The sequence below is a fragment of the Bufo bufo genome, chromosome 7 (assembly GCF_905171765.1).
Source record: "Bufo bufo chromosome 7, aBufBuf1.1, whole genome shotgun sequence".
Taxonomy (NCBI): Eukaryota; Metazoa; Chordata; class Amphibia; order Anura; family Bufonidae; genus Bufo; species Bufo bufo.
The window spans coordinates 196,493,975-196,513,499 of record NC_053395.1 but is presented as its reverse complement, the minus strand read 5'-3'; the positions used below and the strand labels follow the sequence as shown (position 1 = coordinate 196,513,499).

The following is a 19,525-nucleotide window of genomic DNA, read 5'->3' as shown; positions in this document are numbered from 1 at the left end:
TATCCACAGGATGGGCCCTAAATGTCAGATAGTTGCGGGTCCCATATGCAGGATGCACGCTGATTTTAGAGAATGGGTCCTCCTCTAGCTCCACTAGGAATAGAGAGGTGGACATTATTGGCTCCCTCTAATGACCTCTATGGGACTTCAAAAATAGAAGTTAGTGGAAAAGTCTCACATGCGGCCACCTTCTCATTCCCAGCAGTCTGAGATAGGTTCAGGTTCCACTTCTAGGAACCTGCATTTATTGGAAATGTTATGGTATCTTGTGTGGATGTGCCGTAAATGTCCAGATGGGAATAACCCTTAAAGGTGTTTTCCGGTAAATATTTTTAATAAGCTCCTCTAGTGCCCCAGAAACAGAAGATTCATATTTACCTGCTTCCTGTTGCTCCATCCTCCACACTGCCTCCACTCTTTCCATCTTCTGGTCCTGGCACTATAGACATTTGGCTGGCTATGGGCATGGTCAAATGCTCCAATCCAGCCAATGACTGGCTTCAGCAGTGAAGTGCTGAATGTGACCACATTACCGCTGAAACCAGTTTAAATAGAAGGAGAGAATCCTATTTACCTGCTACCAGCCATTCCAGGCATGTATAGTGGTTCCCACACGTCCATCTTCTGGTCCATGGACTATTTACTTCCTTCCAGGCATGGGCATTTGATCCACTGAAGCCAATGACTGGCTTAAACAGTCACCTGTCTATTGTGGACACATCACCACTGAAGCCAGAGGTTGTCTGCAGCAGAACACATGACCAATGTCCATACTGGGGGGAGGAAGTAAGCAAGATGTGGACTGGAAGGTGAACACATGGGAATGGTGGAGTGCAGGTAAGTATCATACTTTCAGTTGCGGAGGCATTTTGCAAGCATCTGTTAAAACGTAGTTATTCCCAGACAGCCCCTTTAAGTCTATATCGGAATAGCTATTCATGATATTTTCAATTTTTGCAGTCTGTTATTTTATGAAATCTGGAAGTGTACAGATCCTGCAGCAATCTCAGCATTATGGTCCCATAGGGCTGATTCACATGACCATGTTCAGCCCAGCAAACAGGTTTTGTGTTTGGGCAGCACCTCTCTGACCGACCGTGGCTCCCTGACCCAAACTGACAGCATCATAGTAATTAGTGACAGTCAGTTCATATGTGATCGTGGGTCTATTGTACTGTGCTCACATCATGTATACAATAGAGCCGCAAATGGATATGAACTGACTGTATCAGGCTGGCCACACACGGGCAGCTGCTTAAAGTGTACATTAGTGATCTTAGAGGTCTCGCAGTAATTTCAAGTAATTTTTATGGTGCAGAGATGAGAACCATTAACAAGGTGCAAAGCTAAGTCTGCACAGATTTTAGTGAGGGGTTATCTCACTTCAGTTAATACAAGGCACTTACTAATGTGTTGTGATTGTCCATATTGCCTCCTTTGCTGGCTGAATTCATTTTTCCCCTCACCCATGATGGCACCCATGCGACCAGGACCTCCCATCCAGGACAGGAAACCTGAGAAGATAAAAAGGTTCACACCCCCACCACACCTCAGCTCTGTTTCCTGTCCTCCGGATAGGAGGTACCTGAAGAGCTCTGGCTCATTCTTCGTTTTGGTTCTTGCCTTCGGGAGCTGGGGAGGTCCGGGACCTATCCCTGGCGGTGTCAGTCTCCTTGGGGATCTGCTGCCTGAGACTGATCTTCCTCCTGCATTCCCCCTTTGCCTCCCAGGGAGCCGCTGTGGCCATGGTCAGGCGGCTCCCGGTCCGTTGCTGCGGTATGATCGGCGTCCCACTTCCGAGATGGCGGCCCGCTCTCTTGGGCGTTGCATGCGCGCGGGGACGGCCTTTTCCGGCACTTAGACGTCATACCCGGGTGCTTGCCGGAAGAGGTGGAGGCATCCTCTGACATGGATTAGGCGCTCTAAGGGGACCTATTGGTTTAAAGGAGTCGAGGCGCGAAATATAAATTGGCGGCATGAGAAGACAGCCAGCCTTGGATGCACACAGTGCTGTGCAGGATCTGGGTTCCCGCCAGTATGACGGAACCAGGTGAAACGGGACACGCCAACACACTGAAATCCTCGAGGCCCACAAGCTTGGTATTGGTCCTGAGGGGTGGGGAAGCTGGACTCTACTACTGGTGAGATTTATCCTCTCCTAATTAATGGGGGTGTTGTCTTGCTTTATTGTTATAGGCAGCAAAGAACCCTAAGAAATCATCCAGGAAAACTAAGCATAGAGTGTGGAACATGTAGAGTAGCCTTAGCTTTCTCCTACGTTAAGCCGCTATGTCAAGCATGTATAGATAAGTTGGTTATGGAAGAATCTCCCAACTTATCTAGAAATGAGAGCTTTAATACGGTCAGAGGTTAAAGCGTCCATTACATCACTTGGTTGGAGTCGCCAAAGGTCTACAGACAAGCCTTCTTATTATAAGGACTCTGATACAGTTTTTTCGGATGAAGAAGAGGATAAAGAATCTGGCCAGGCCCTATCGGAGGATTCTTTCTTTTTAGATAAGGGCTTTTTTTTCCCACCAGAAGATATCGAGCCATTACTGAAAGCTGTCAAAGCCACCATGCAATTAGATGTAAAACAACCTAAATCTATTGCTGACCAGGTTTTCGAGGGTCTTGGCTCTAGAAAGCATAGTTTTCCCCGTTCATAAAAATATGGAAGCATTAATCAAAAGAGAATAGAAAAATCCTGATAGAAATTTTTTCATTCCAAAAAAGTAAAGAGGAAATACCCATTTGAGGAATCTGTAGCAGGAATATGGGATAAAGCTACCACCGTAGATGCCCCGGTGGCAAAAATAGCTAAAAGATCGGCTCTACCCTTTGATGACTTAGGATGTATAGTGGATCCTTTGGATAAGAATGCAGAAGTCTATCTTAGGCGTGCTTGGGAGTCTGCCTCAACCTGTCTTAGGCCGGCCGTGGAAGTCAGGGTGTGATTTTACCCTCCTTCTGTCCAAATTCAACCAATAACCTGGAAGTGAAGTTCCACTGTTTTGATGTCAGGAGGTGTTTGCTTTTCTACCTAGAATCCACGTCAGCATGGAGGATTGACGAGAATCTACTTATTCAATTTGTGTGGATGAGGGGAAAACAATAATTGCTCTTACCGGTAATTGTTTTTCTTGAAACCCATGACGGCACCCAAAAATCCCCCCCCTTCTTTTAAACTTTGGGTTTATTAGAATCGCTGAGGTGTTGTGGGGGTGTGAACCATTTTATCTTCTCAGGTTTCCTGTCCTGTCCTGGTCGCATGGGTTTTAAGAAAAGCAATTACCGGTAAGAGCCATTATTGTTTTCCATCACATTATACACTGCTCTTTTCCAAGGTGGCCGTGACTGAGCTCCCACAGTCCCGGCCACCAGAGAGGCCAGTGCTTTTTCCTACAGTGTGCAAGCACGACCACCGCTGCTGGATTGCAGGGTGGACGTAAACCCTGGAAACGAGCAGTGTATAATGTGATGGAAAAATGAATCCAGCCAGCAAAGGAGGCAACATGGACAATCACAATACATTAGTAAGTGCCTTGTATTAACTTTATCTACATAAATGCCATTTGCTGAACTGAGACAATCCCTTTAAGTAAAAAGTATTTGTGTTGAAAGCTCTGCATTTTATTTGCATGCAGTTCTGCTGTGGTGCAGCTGTTACCATTTTCTGAATCTGATCAAACGAGGTAGCCTTCAGGGTCCTTTATGCAGAGACTTGACGATACAGACCCAATGCATGGGGCTGCCCCTCTGAAGATTACCATGTCCCCTGCTGATTTGACTCCTTGCACAGTGTCCATTACACTGCAGTGCACCTGACATGTTATCACTGCTCCCACTACATGTACACCTACCTCTGGCCTCCAGCGTCTCTATGAAATCTAGGGGAAAAAAACATGACCTTGAGTTTCTGTGTTTTTATTTTATTTTATTTTATTTCTAGGGTACAGGTTAAACCCACAAACCCTGAATGTTCTAGTGAAGCGTTACAGTAAGAACGGCAGGATATACTTTGACGACTATGTGGCGTGCTGTGTCAAGCTCCGGGCTTTGACAGGTAATGATTTATCTATTCATAAAGCTATGTGTAACTTATTAACCCCTTAAGGGCCCTTGCCGTACATGTACTTCACTACTGGACGGACTTGAGGACCAGTGACGTACATGACGCACCCGCACGTCACTGACAGCCGGACCCCTGCTGCATACGCCGGCATCTGTGTTTTCGTATTAACCCCTTGTATGCCGCTGTCAAAGCTGACTGCTGCAGTGGCAGGGACCCAATGGCAGAGAAGGCAAGCCCGATGCCTTCCATGGGCATCGGAGCTTGCCTCCTACAGAAGCCTGTGAGATCCAGCCCCTTAGGCTGGGTCTCACAGGCAGGCTGTCAGCATACAAGTTGACAGCCAATGCATTACAATACACGATGTATTATAATGCATTGCAGAGGGGATCAGACCCCCAGAAGTTGAAGCCCCAGAGTGGGACAAAAGTAAAAAAAAAACTGTTTTCCATAATAATAAAAAAAAAAAAAAGACCCTTTCCCAAAATAAAACGCAAAATTGTAAAAAAAAATAAATAGAAAAACAGACATAATTGTTATCGCCGCGTCTGTAACGACCGGCTTTATAAAAATATCATATGACCTAACCCCTCAGGTGAACACCGTAAAAATAAAAACTGTCAAAAAAGCCATCTTTTGTCACCTTACATCACAAAAAGTGTAATACTAAGCGATCAAAAAGTCATACGCACCCCAAAAAAGTACCAATCAAACCGTCATCTCATCCCACAAAAAATTAGCCCCTACATAAGACAGTCGCCCAAAAAATATGGCTTTCAGAATATGGAGACTCTAAAAAAAAAAAAAAAAAAAAAAAAAATACATTTTTTCAAAAATGCTTTATTATGTAAAACTGGAACAGACAACCCAAAAAAGTAGTCATGTTTGGTATTGTCCCGTCCGTAACAACCTGCTCTATAATAATAGCACATGATCTAACCTGTCAGATGAACGTTGTAAATGAAAACCGTACCAAAACACTTTTTTTTTTTTTTTTTTTGGTTACATACGGACGGCAGCAGGCGAGCGTCCTCCACTCACTGCGCCTAATACTAAAATGGACGGGTCAGAATTTGCGTGGCACAGAGGAGACCGAGGATGTCAATCACCTTTACAAGGGCGTGCCAAACTGTGAGAGGACGGAGCCTCTAGGTGCTGCAGCAACGCCCAACTAGCACCTAGAGGCTCATTTGCAATATGAACGGTGGCAGGGAGATATAAGTCATACAGTTATGTTCTGCTGACATTAGCGATGTGCTAATGTCAGCCAGCTACATATCGTTATTTCTGATGACCGAAACCCTTTAAGTAATTAAAAAAAAAAGTTCAAAATAGAAAAAATAAATAAATTATATATATATATATATATATATATATATATATATATATATATATATATATATATATATATATATATATATATATAATATTGTTATTGTTGCATCGTAACAACCGGCTTTATAAATATCACATGATCCACCCTGTCCGATAAACACCCTAAAAAAAAAAAAGCCATTTTTGTCACCTTGCATCACAAAAAGTGCAACTCCAAGTGATCAAAAAGGCATATGTTGCATTGGGCCGGACCGTGGTATGGTTACACGGACGCCAAATTATGCAGTTGGTCAGGATATGGGTATAATAGTCTATGGTTTTGTTCGTGACGCCAATTGCAGCGTGCGCAGGGTAGAGTCACAGGGCCCTTTTAAGGTGTTGTAACTCACGTACCAGGTTGGGAATGCCAGAGTGGTGTAACGTCTCTGTGTGGTAATAGCAATAGTGTCAACGGTGTCTCCTACCTTAGTACGGCTGGACTCCTGGATCCTGGCTCACTTGCAATAAAATGAGTGTGTTGCTAATAGGAGTAATTGAAGGATTAGCAGCAATAATTGAGATCCAGACCTTTGGTAAAGTTCAAATTGGTCTTTACTTGTTGCAGCATTAATCCACGTGAGATACAGCATTAGTCTGAAGTCCCAGCAGGTATTGGCAATGTGTGGCAGGAATCTGGCTTCTGCTCTATCATGTGCCTGGAGCTCTTTGCAGGATAAGTCGTCTGCTTAGTGGCTCTGTAATGTGGCAGGAATTTATTTTCTGCTATCTTGGAGACTGACTATCTGAGGAGGAATTTGGCTTCTCCTGGTCTCTGGACGGTACTCACAGTTGTGCTCACAGGGTATGCTGCTTCCTGGAATACTGGAGGTGGCTGCTTGCTTTCTACCTGCTGAGGCTGCAAGGCTCAGGCTGGGAATGATGATCAATTGTCTCAGCCGAGACAAGATCCTGGCTTTGGATCCCTATATTTGGGAGCTCCTACACGCACAGCCTTCCCCTAGCCGGGGTGGCTGGCACACTAACTCAACTTCCTTCTCTCCCCATGAGGTAGGATGTGGGAACATTCCACACCTCCTCAGAGGGGGGAGCTTAACTGGAATGTACTATTCCAGCCTAGAAACACTAAACTGACACTAAGTCCCTGCTAACACATTGCTGCCACCCGCTGGTGAACATGGAAATTACAGCAACATACAATTAACAAGGCTTAGCATGCACATATATGAGAATATAATGTGAAATTACACAAGATGACAAAGTTAATGCCCTTAACAGGTTGTAGCGGGGTAAAAGAGTTTCGTAACATAACTCTGGGATGTTACATGTCCCACAAAATGGTACCAATAAAACCATCACCACCTCCTGCAAAAATTGAGCCCCTATATAAAAAAAAAAAAACTATAGCTTTCAGAACATGGAGACATTAAAACCATTTTTTTTTTTTTGTTCAAAACTTGTGTTAAAGGGAAATAAATAAAAAAAAGTAGCGGTTAGGTATCGCTGCATCCATAACAACCAGCTCTATAAAAATTGAATAAACAGTGCCAAAAAAAGCATTTTTTTTTTTTTGTCACCTAACATCACAAAGTGCAACACCAAGCGATCAAAAATGCATATGCCTCCCAATATACACTGCTCAAAAAAATAAAGGGAACACAAAAATAACACATCCTAGATCTGAGTTAATTAAATATTCTTCTGAAATACTTTGTTCTTTACATAGTTGAATGTGCTGACAACAAAATCACACAAAAATAAAAAAATGGATTTCAAATTTTTCAACCCATGGAGGTCTGGATTTGGAGTCACACTCAAAATTAAAGTGGAAAAACACACTACAGGCTGATCCAACTTTGATGTAATGTCCTTAAAACAAGTCAAAATGAGGCTCAGTAGTGTGTGTGGCCTCCACGTGCCTGTATGACCTCCCTACAACGCCTGTGCATGCTCCTGATGAGGTGGCGGACGGTCTCCTGAGGGATCTCCTCCCAGACCTGGACTAAAGCATCTGCCAACTCCTGGACAGTCTGTGGTGCAAAGTGATGTTGGTGGATAGAGCGAGACATGATGTCCCAGATGTGCTCAATTGGATTCAGGTGTGGGGAACGGGCGGGCCAGTCCATAGCATCAATGCCTTCGTCTTGCAGGAACTGCTGACACACTCCAGCCACATGAGGTCTAACATTGTCTTGCATTAGGAGGAACCCAGGGCCAACCGCACCAGCATATGGTCTCACAAGGGGTCTGAGGATCTCATCTCGGTACCTAATGGCAGTCAGGCTACCTCTGGCGAGCACATGGGGGGCTGTGCAGCCCTCCAAAGAAATGCCACCCCACACCATTACTGACCCAATGCCAAACCGGTCATGCTGGAGGATGTTGCAGGCAGCAGAACGTTCTCCACGGCGTCTCCAGACTCTGTCACGTCTGTCACATGTGCTCAGTGTGAACCTGCTTTCATCTGTGAAGAGCACAGGGCGCCAGTGGCGAATTTGCCAATCTTGGTGTTCTCTGGCAAATGACAAACGTCCTGCACGGTGTTTGGCTGTAAGCACAACCCCCACCTGTAGACGTTGGGCCCTCATATCACCCTCATGGAGTCTGTTTCTGACCGTTTGAGCAGACACATGCACATTTGTGGTCTGCTGGAGGTCATTTTGCAGGGCTCTGGCAGTGCTCCTCCTCTTCCTCCTTGCACAAAGGCGGAGGTAGCGGTCCTGCTGCTGGGTTGTTGCCCTCCTACAGCCTCCTCCACGTCTCCTGATGTACTGGCCTGTCTCCTGGTAGCGCCTCCATGCTCTGGACACTACGCTGACAGACACAGCAAACATTCTTGCCACAGCTCGCATTGATGTGCCATCCTGGATAAGCTGCACTACCTGAGCCACTTGTGTGGGTTGTAGACTCCGTCTCATGCTACCACTAGAGTGAAAGCACCGCCAGCATTCAAAAGTGACCAAAACATCAGCCAGGAAGCATAGGAACTGAGAAGTGGTCTGGGGTCACCACCTGCAGAACCACTCCTTTATTGGGGGTGTCTTGCTAATTGCCTATAATTTCCACCTGTTTATCCCATTTGCACAACAGCATGTGAAATTGATTGTCACTCTGTGTTGCTTCCTAAGTGGACAGTTTGATTTCACAGAAGTGTGATTGACTTGGAGTTTCATTGTGTTGTTTAAGTGTTCCCTTTATTTTTTTGAGTAGTACCAATCCAACCGTCACCTCATACTGCAAAAAAATGCAACACTAACTAAGCCAATCGGTCAAATTTTTTTTAAAATATATGGCTCTCAGACTATGGAGACACTAAAACATAATTTTTTTGTTTAAGAAATGCTATTGTGTAAAACTTAAATAAATAAGAAAAAGTATACATTATATGTATTGCCACGTCTGTAACGATCTGTGTCACACGACCTTACCCCTCAGGTGAACGCTGTAAAAATAAACTGCTAAAACAACCAATTTTTTGGTCACCTTGCCCCATAAAGTGTAATAATGAGTGATCAAAAAATCATATGTATCCAAAAATGGTACCAATAAAAACATCAACTCTTCCTGCAAAAAACAAGCCACTGCACAAGACGATCGGCAGAAAAATAAAAAAATATGGCGTTCAGAAAATGAAGACAGTTGCTTTTTTTTTTTTTTTTCCAAAAATGCTTCATGTAAAACTCAAACAAAGAAAGTAGACCTATTTGATATCATTTTGTCCGTAACAAGCTGCTCTATAAAAATAGCACATGATCTAACCTGTCAGATGAATGTTGTAAAGAATAGTGCCAAAACAGCCATTTTTTGGTTACCTTGCCTCACAAAAAACGTAATATAGAGCATTTTAAAATCATATGTACCCCAAAATAGTACCAATAAGACTGGCACCTTTATCCCCTAGTTTCCAAAATGTGGTCACTTTTTGGGAGTTTCTACTGTAAGGGTGCATCAGGGGGGCTTAAAATGGGGCATGGCGTCTAAAAACCAGTTCAGCAAAATCTGCCTTCCAAAAACCATATGGCGTTCCCTTTTCTGCTGCACCCTGCCGTGTGCCCTTACATCAGTTTATGTCCACGTGTGGGGTGTTTCTGTAAACCGCAGAATCGGGGTAATAAAGATTTAATTTTGTTTGGCTGTTAACCCTCAATGTGGTAAAGAAAAAATGGATTAAAATGGAAAATCTGCCAAAAAAAAGTGAAACTTTGAAATTTCATCGACATTTTCCTTTAATTCTTGTGGAACACCTAATGGGTTAATAAAGTTTGTAAAATCAGTTTTAAGGTAACTTGAGGGGTGTAGTTTCTACAATGTGGGGTCATTTATACGGTGTTTCCACAATGTAAGCCCCACAAAGTGACTTCATAACTGAACTGGTCCTTTAAAAAGTGGGTTTTGGAAATGTTCTTAAAAATTGTAAGAATTGCTTCTAAAATTCTAAGCCTTCTAACGTCCAAATAAAATGACATTTACAAAATGATGCCTACAAAAAGTAGACATATGGGGAATGTTAAGTAATAAATATTTCGAGGTATCTTTCTGTTTTAAAATCAGAGAAATTGCAATTTTGAACATTGCAAATTTTTCTAACTTTTTGGTAAATTTTGGATTTATTTTATAAATAAAGGCGAAATATATCATGAAGTACAATGTGTCATGAGAAAACATTCTCAGAATGGCTTGGATAAGTAAAAGTGTTCCAAAGTTATTACTACATAAAGTGACACATGTTAGATTTGCAAAAAATGGCCTGGTCCTTAAGGTGAAAAATGGCAGGGTCCTGAAGGGGTTAGAGGGCATGTCTAGTTAGGAAATCTCGTTTACTATTGTTCCTTTAGGGTTAGAGCGTCTCACCGCTGGGACCCCCAAGATCTCTACAGCAGGGGTCCCGAGTCTACTTTCTTCCTCCGTGCAGAACCACAGTGAGGAGAGGCTTGAATGAAGTTGCGACCATGCATGTATGGTACCGTTCCAACCAGTCTATGGGAATGACAGCGCTCAGCTGCCTCCATTAGCCCCATAGACCTTGACTAGAAGGACGCATGCCTGACTGCATCTAGGTTCAAAGTTTTCTTCACTGTGGTCATTCAGTGAGGGGGGGAATGGATGGACTCGGGACCCCTATTCTGGGGGTCTTGGGAGACCTTGTGTTGGTTCCTTCTGAAACCTGACCTTATCCCCTTTCCGGTGGATAGGATGCATAACAAATCCCTTAACAGGGGGATACTCCTTTCAGTATCGCCCCCACATTTCAACAAGTTCACTGATATCAATACTTCTTGTAATGCCGGGACCTTTTGCAGATAAGGGTACGGCCACAGAGTTTTTTGGATGAGGTTTCGAGGCAGGTCTGCCTACATGATTTTCAGCCAAAGCCAGAAGTGGATCCACCAGGAAGAAGTATAAATGGCTCCACCATGAAGGAGAAATAGGAGGATATTTCTGAACCCTTTCGAATCCACTTCTGGCTGGAAAATCCTGCCTCAAAACCTCCTCCAAAAAACTGTGTGGCCGTACCCTTATCTGCAAAAGGTCCCGGCATTACAAGAAGTATTTATCAGTGAACTTGTTGAAATGTGGGGGCGATACAGGGGAGAAGGAACACTTGCTGTTGGATTTCTCTGTCCTGTATTTTAGCCAACTGCACGTTTCTTGTAACTACGTAACCCTAGTATGTGCATCACCTTTTTATGTACCTGTGGGTTTGAATGCACTAAAAGGGTTGTCTAATTTATTGAACCAAACTTGTGCAATGTATTTCCGTGATCTCCAACCTGGAGTCTTGACAGGTGGCGTGCGACTTCCAAGGCATACTGGTAGTTGTAGTGGAGATTGCTGTTCTAGAACAATTTGGTGCCCAAAAGACCTCTGCTACTGTGAATGATTATGGGAAGGCAGGGCCATAAATTAATGGTCTTGTGGTGTAGCATCCGTGGCTTTATCCCGTGTACGAGAGAAAGGGAGTAAAGGCTATGACCACCTTTTGGAGGCCTGTTTTTTATTGATTTTAGATGTATTTTGGGCCAACGCATATTATAGGTTTTTTATTCCTTATGACATGTTTTAGCCCCAAATACATCTAAAATCAATTAAACAGGCCTCCAAAAGGTGGCCATATGTTTCCCAATATTTAGCAAGCTGCAGAGAGAGTGGTCCCTCTCTGTCACGGCTGAGGATGGGGGAAATCCTCAGCCGTGCAATGCCAGATGCTGTAGGCCTACTCGGCCAGGAGAACAGGATAGGGAGCAGGTCACCTCCTAACAGCGTCCCTACCCTGACCCTAACTGCATGGGCCGACCTTAAAGGTAGGAGGACCCATGCGCAGGAACCTCGGATCCCTAACTCACCCTCCGTCCGGTCCCTGCGCTAGGAGTCAGGGTAAGACGACCTACTCCTCCTAGACGCGGAGGAGCAGGAGTCTCACTGGCCAAGCTGTTGGGAAAAAGGGGAACACAAACAGTTTTACGGGTATGGCAGGCGAACTAGAAGTTCCTCCAACCTGCCACAGCCTTGCTGACTGGATCCCTGAGCAACAGGAATCCAGAACCGTAAACTGCACAAAAGTGACAAGGAAGGTCCCAACAGAACATCACATACAACATGACATACAAGAAGGCATAAACATAAACTTAAACTTAAATCTATGACCACAGTGGTGGCTCTCACAGGCAGATGGAAAAACACAGGAGGCTGCTATCAGCAAGCATGCTGAAGCAACCTCCTGAGCCCTGCCACAGAGAGAGGTTATATAGGCCCAAAGTGGCCACACCCAAAGGAAGGACACACCCAGTGACATCACACACACACTGGGAAGGGAGTTAACCCTACACACACCACAGAAGGGAAACTCACAAAAGGGAAAAGTGTCCAACAGATCACACTGTGGCCGTTGCCGCAAGCAACGACATGGGTGGCACACGTTTCCAGGGAGTCAGCCCGAAGGCCGGGACAATGCCACCACATGTACAAAATACCACCTAAGGTTGCCACGGGTAACCACAGTGCGGGGAATGATGTCCGTGCGCACACAAACATAAAACACAGTGCACACCAGACATACAAACGTGCATCCACAACAACTCCCCGGGAACCGCACACAAGGCTGTTGTCCGCGGCAACCGCACCGAGGCCAACTACATAATGCCTCAGCTGCGGTTGACACAACAACCAAAACCGCGGGCAACTGTATGCGACTCCCAAGGAGTCACGACCATAACTGTGGCCGTGACACTCTCTGACCTCTCCTGGGGAATCTTCTAAGCTGATTTATGACCAAATCAAAGTAGACCTTGTATAATAAATCCCCTTGTAAGGTGAAACTCAAATAAGACTCTAGATAGTCTTCTATGTAGATGATGTTGTAGTTGCATTAGGTTTTATTTAGTTTATGCTTTTATTTTTCTCAAATATTTCTAAGAACTAACAAACAAAAATAACCTTTACCTCTGTCCTTGTTCACACAGACGTTTTTCGACGAAGAGACGCCTTGCAGCAAGGAATGGTCAGCTTTATGTATGATGATGTAAGTATCTGCACAGTACAAGTTGGTGTCACTCTGATCTAGCAGTGTTCTCCTAAATTATTCAGACTGATAAAATTTTGAAAACTTAAAAATTTTGTAGCAAATTGTCCACTGGGATTTCTTACAAAAACAGACCCTTTTCAAAATGAAGCCCATGATGTCATGGGCTTCTCTTTTCCTATGCGGGGATCCTCCAGCGTGCCTAACATGACATGTGGACAGGGATTTTTTTCTAACAGAGTGTCCCTTTTGGAGGGCTGTGGAAAGGTTAATGCTGCATAGCTGAGATTCAGAGGTTACTCGACTCTCCAGACTGCGTCTTTGTCCTTGCAGATAGATCTAAAAGAAAGCTGAATGCAGAGGGTTCCTCCTTGCACTGATGATGAAGATGAGCGTAGGAGGGGAAAGAGGGCAGTGCAACTGTTATTGTAGGGTTGTTGCGATAACAAAATTTTGATTCTATTTCGATACCATAAAAAAGTATTGCGATACTCGATACCACGCAAAAAAATAAAACTCCAAAAAGCTGCGATCAGCGGCAGTTAACCCCTCAGGTGCCGCACCGTACTTCGCAGCCTAGTATCGATAAATGTCAAATCCCGATATCATATTGATACCGGGACAAAAGTATCGATTGGGTATGGATATTTTGATACCCGCAACAACCCTACTTCATAGTTTTCTCTGTGATCGGGGGGAGATACTCAGGAAGGTTCTCCCCGATCAGGGGGAGCTCAGGGAGTCTGGAGCAGAGAAAGGATAACACTTGCAGAGGAAAAGCTACATATAGAAATAGGCAGAAGTGATGTGTATGAACTCTGCCTGTCCTGAGCTTTCACTTTTAGCAGATTTTCTCTGCTCTGCTCAGGTCCAACGTTTAGCCCCAAACATAACTTTTTACACTTTTTTTTTTTTTTTCCAACATTTTACAGTTTGATACAAAATTATTATTATTTTTGACCGGGTCCTATTTGTGATAATTGTCCAGACCGTAAAGGTCTATATCAGTCAGCCTTACCGTAGTTTTGTTCAGGCCTCCTGTAATTGAACACTGGCTTGATCCTGTCGCCATATACTTTGATGCTTCTTGTGTTTTTCCTCCAGTTCTTTGTCACATTTACTAAGATGTTTTGCCTCTTTCTTCTCTTGGACAGTTTTTGCTGACCACCATGGCCCTCTGAATATCCATGAAGAACATCATGCCAAACATGTGAATTCTACAAGGAAGGAACCAAGTGTATCTGTTGTATACTTTAGTAGCCGATAACGTACATGCGACATAAGTGCTGAAGCCTAATGCGTTAACTTATTTTGTATTTGTATACTAGGGCACAGGGGTCACTGTAATAAAATGTAATGTCACCCTCGCGGATCTGATTTTTCTTCCCATTATGGGTATAAAAGCCATTATTTTGTTTTACGCATAAAAAGTGCCTGCTTGTAATACGTTATTATGTTAGAAGGGAAATCGCTGTCACTTCTCTCCTTTTTTTTGAGTGTTTTGTTTTTGGGCTTTTCCATATAATATTTTAATCATGTATTCAGACCGATGCACAACTTTACAATGGAACAAATAAACATTTTTTATATACCGGTATATATTTTTTGTTGTTTCTAGCAGAATTTTGATGCATTTTCACGCCTTCCAATATCAAAAATAAGTCGGCGGCCCTCAATTTTAAGAACCATGGAAAATAAAAGACTTGCTGCCCAAAGCAACCAGAGCTCCACTTCCAATCTTTAATGTACATTGGAAAAATGAAAGCTGCGCTGTGATTAGCTGTGATGGATTATTGAGCCCCTCACTCGTTGGGCTGTTTCTTCTTCCATACAGATTGTCACCCATCTTCCCTAGAGTCTGACTTGCTGCATAAGTTACTAGGGTTGCACTCTGGTAAAGATGGTTAACAGGGGCACCAAACCACCACAAGAGTGCCTGCGCCTTCATAGCACAGGGTTGTGGGGTCTCCTCTTCCTCCTCCGCACAGCTTTGTAAGCTTTCTCTTTTAAAGAGAACTGGTCTGCTCTACTGACAAGTCTGTTGTAATAGTGAATTGTATTCACCATAGTTTAACATCTTATCGAGCATCTGTGGTGTGCTGTTCCTCTGTTATTCCTTGTCGAAATGTATGATAAATTGACAACTGGGTGTTACTAGTTGTGGGAGTGTTTCCCTACACAGTCTCACACTGTGCAGTCAGTGCCAGTAATACCAGACTGTGTAGGAGCATGCCCTTGTGAGAAGGGGAATGCTAACACCCAGTTTTCAATTGATGCACAAATTTCTAGGAGGAATAGCAGAGGGGCGGTATAATGTAGAGTTGTACCTGAAGATGCCCCAGAATTCTTTTTCATGGCAAATAAAATTATTTAGTGGAACAGACATGACTGGCGTGATGACCGGTCCGATCATGCGTAATATTTGAATTTTTTTTGCCAAATTAGTGTAATGTGGCAAGAAATGTACAGACAAGCGTGAAATTTTTCTACTAAATACTCTTTTGGGTTTTTTTTTGTTGTTTTTTTTTTTATATATACTGGTTACTCCTTTCATATTTTAACCCTGAAAGTTGTTCTTGCAAGAATCAAACACACATTTGTACTTGTGCAATCAAATACATGTATTTTATTAGTGTTTTTTTTATTTTATTTTTAACACCACCATTTGTATAAATAAAGCTAGTGAATTTCAATAATGTCATCCGTATTTTACTGTGTACTGCTTGTCATATATTGGTAGCTCTCGTCATTTTAAGACCATAGCATTTTGGTATAGAAACTGCGGAAAAACTAGACAATATAACCAGTATGCTTATGGTGTCTTAAAGGGGTTCTGCTAGAACAAGGATCAGGAACCTGCAGCACTCCAGGTGTGGTGAAACTACGACTCCCAGCACGCACACTTGCTTGGCTGTTTTCAGAACTCTCATAGAAGTGAATGCTGTGGGTTGTATTTTTACAACAGCTGGAGTGCCGCAGGTTGCTGACCCCTGTCCTAGAGCATTTAGCTTTTTTAGTTACCTGAAATGGTGCCACATTTGTCCAGGGCGCGGTGTCTGGTATTGTACACTGCTCAAAAAAATAAAGGGAACACTTAAACACAATGTAACTCCAAGTCAATCACACTTCTGTGAAATCAAACTGTCCACTTAGGAAGCAACACTGAGTGACAATTTCACATGCTGTTGTGCAAATGGGATAGACAGCAGGTGGAAATTATAGGCAATTAGCAAGACACCCCCAATAAAGGAGTGGTGACCACAGACCACTTCTCAGTTCCTATACTTCCTGGCTGATGTTTTGGTCACTTTTGAATGCTGGCGGTGCTTTCACTCTAGTAGTAGCATGAGACTGAGTCTACAACCCACACAAGTGGCTCAGGTAGTGCAGCTTATCCGGAATGGCACATCAATGCGAGCTGTGGCAAGAAGGTTTGCTGTGTCTGTCGGTGTAGTGTCCAGAGCATGGAGGCGCTACCAGGAGACAGGCCAGTGCAGTAGGAGGGCAACAACCCAGCAGCAGGACCGCTATTTCCGCCTTTGTGCAAGGAGGAGCACTGCCAGAGCCCTGCAAAATGACCTCCAGCAGGCCACAAATGTGCATGTGTCTGCTCAAACGGTCAGAAACAGACTCCATGAGGGCCCGACGTCCACAGGTGGGGGTTGTGCTTACAGCCCAACACCATGCAGGACGTTTGGCATTTGCCAGAGAACACCAAGATTGGCAAATTCGCCACTGGCGCCCTGTGCTCTTCACAGATGAAAGCAGGTTCACACTGAGCAGCTGTGACAGAGTCTTGAGACGCCGTGGAGAACGTTCTGCTGCCTGCAACATCCTCCAGCATGACCGGTTTGGCATTGGGTCAGTAATGGTGTGGGGTCGCATTTCTTTGGAGGACCGCACAGCCCTCCATGTGCTCGCCAGAGGTAGCCTGACTGCCATTAGGTACCGAGATGAGATCCTCAGACCCCTTGTGAGACCATATGCTGGTGCCGTTGGCCCTGGGTTCCTCCTAATGCAAGACAATGCTAGACCTCATGTGGCTGGAGTGTGTCAGCAGTTCCTGCAAGACGAAGGCATTGATGCTATGGACTGGCCCGCCCGTTCCCCAGACCTGAATCCAATTGAGCACATCTGGGACATCATGTCTCGCTCTATCCACCAATGTCACGTTGCACCACATACTGTCCAGGAGTTGGCAGATGCTTTAGTCCAGGTCTGGGAGGAGATCCCTCAGGAGACCGTCCGCCACCTCATCAGGAGCATGCACAGGCGTTGTAGAGAGGTCATACAGGCACGTGGAGGCCACACACACTACTGAGCCTCATTTGGACTTGTTTTAAGGACATTACATCAAAGTTGAATCAGCCTGTAGTGTGTTTTTCCACTTTAATTTTGAGGGTGACTCCAAATCCAGACCTCCATAGGTTGAAAAATTTGATTTCCATTTTTTTATTTTTGTGTGATTTTGTTGTCAGCACATTCAACTATGTAAAGAACAAAGTATTTCAGAAGAATATATTTAATTAATTCAGATCTAGGATGTGTTATTTTTGTGTTCCCTTTATTTTTTTGAGCAGTGTAGATTGACCCCATTTACTTGCATATCTCTATATTGCAATACCAAATACATCTTATAGGCGAGAGGTGCTGTTTCTTAGGCCTCATGCGCACGAACGTATTTTCTTTGTGTCCGTTCCGTGTTTTTGGAACCATTCATTTCAATGGTCTGCAAAAAAAAAAACTGAAGGTACTCTGTGTGCATTCCATTTCCATATGTCTGTGTTTCCGTTTCACAAAAAAAAAAATAGAACATGTCCTATTATTGTCCGCATTACGGACAAGGATAGTGCTGCTCTATTAGGGGCCAGCTGTTCCGTTCTGCAAAATACGGAATGCACAATGACGTCGTCCGTATTTTTTGCAGACCGCAAAATACATACGGTCGTGTGCATGAGGCCTTATACTGATGTAAGTCAGTATAAAGCCTCATGCACACGGCCGTTGGGTACGCAATTCGGAACGGAGTGACAGAATGCAACACCGGAAGCACTACGGAGTGCTTCCGCGGGGTTTCTTTCTGTTCCGCATCGCAAATAAATATGACATGTCATATTTTTTTTGCGGCGCAGACAGACCACAAACCCATTCAAGTTAAATGGGTCCGGCCCTCTGCACGGATGTTGCCCGTGCATTGGGGACCGCAATTGCGGTCCCCAATGCACGGAACGGCCGTGTGCATGAGGCCTAATTCTGTAGAAATAGTTATTTGTAACCTCCACTCAATCCTGTCTCTGAGCTCTACAGGCAGTTCTTTCCTCCTCGGGCTTAGTTTTTGCTCTGATATGCATAGTCCTCTGTGAGACCTTATGTAGACAGGGCTGTGTCTTTCCAAATCTTGTCCAATCAACTGAATTTACCACAGGTGGGCTCCAATCAAGGTGTAGAAACATCTCAAAGAGAAATAGGCGGCCCCAGAACTAAATTTCAACTGTTACAGGAAGGATCTGAATACTTATGTCCATGCAGAATTGTGTTTGTGCTTGTATACATGATCACACTCAATAAAAGACACCTTTGATATTTTAGAAACTACTGTTTTATTATCATAACAATGCATATATTCTCTCTAAATACTAAATCATTTTGCAAATATTTTGAATTGTACATAGTGAATTGTACGTTTCCATATTTACACATTTGTAAAATGTTTTCAAAATTTGATACTGCAAGCAATATAGAAATCCTAACTTTGATTTTTATTTTTTTATATATTTTTTTTTAATTGGGCTATTTATATAGCGTATACATTCACTAAAATGTGCTACTTACAATATGTACATACAGTTATATACTTGTAAAATCAAGTGCATGCCATCCGTACCCAAGCAGGGGGACTAGCCCGGAGATTGGGTAAATATCCTTACAAAATATAGATACGTTACATGTGAATTGCTCACGTGGTTTCTAAACATGCTCACACTAATCATGGTTGTGGGGTTTATTTTTTTTTTCCTTTTTGTGATCTGTGTAGTTTCAATAGCAAATGTGACCTGGCTGCTTCATGGTCTTGTGGGACTGTGACTTAAAATAGATGTTTTTTAAAAAAAAAGCAACGGATCATCGTGGTCATAGGAAAAGTTAAGCGAACTGTCATATTACAACTAATACAATGCAAAAATTGAGTCAGGCACCGTGAAATAAAATGATAGTTTACATATCAAACCGGTCTAATGGATAAAAAAAATGAAAAAAGAAAGGCCATGTTGTACATAGCAATCAACCTGATCTCAGCTTTTATCTCTTAAAGGGGTTGTCTCATCTGAAACGAGGGATTAGCCAGGCAACTCCCCTGCAGAGAAAATGTAGAACCCCCATGATACCCATTCAGATAAGGCTTAATGCACACAACCGTATCCGTTTTATGGTCCGCAGATCCGCAAAACACTGATACCTGCCATGTGCTTTCCAAAGCTTCCCAGTTCCACACATTCCCCCTATGCAAAAAATGCCTATTTGCAGAACAGACAAGAATAGGACTTTTTTTTTTTTGCGGGGCGGCGGAACAGACATTCGGATGCGGACAGCTCATTGAAATGAAT

General features: G+C 43.5%; 1 protein-coding gene across 1 annotated transcript in view; it reads left to right on the top strand.

Annotated features, from left to right (window-relative positions):
* GCA (grancalcin) overlaps positions 1–14,520 on the top strand; it is a 53,857-nt gene extending 39,337 nt beyond the window's left edge. The window contains exons 6-8 of the mRNA XM_040439384.1: positions 3,953–4,066; positions 12,865–12,923; positions 14,078–14,520. Coding sequence (XP_040295318.1) covers positions 3,953–4,066; positions 12,865–12,923; positions 14,078–14,104 — 200 coding nt within the window. The 3' untranslated portion in view covers positions 14,105–14,520. The remainder of the gene's footprint in view (positions 1–3,952; positions 4,067–12,864; positions 12,924–14,077) is intronic.
* The last annotated feature ends 5,005 nt before the right edge of the window (positions 14,521–19,525 follow it).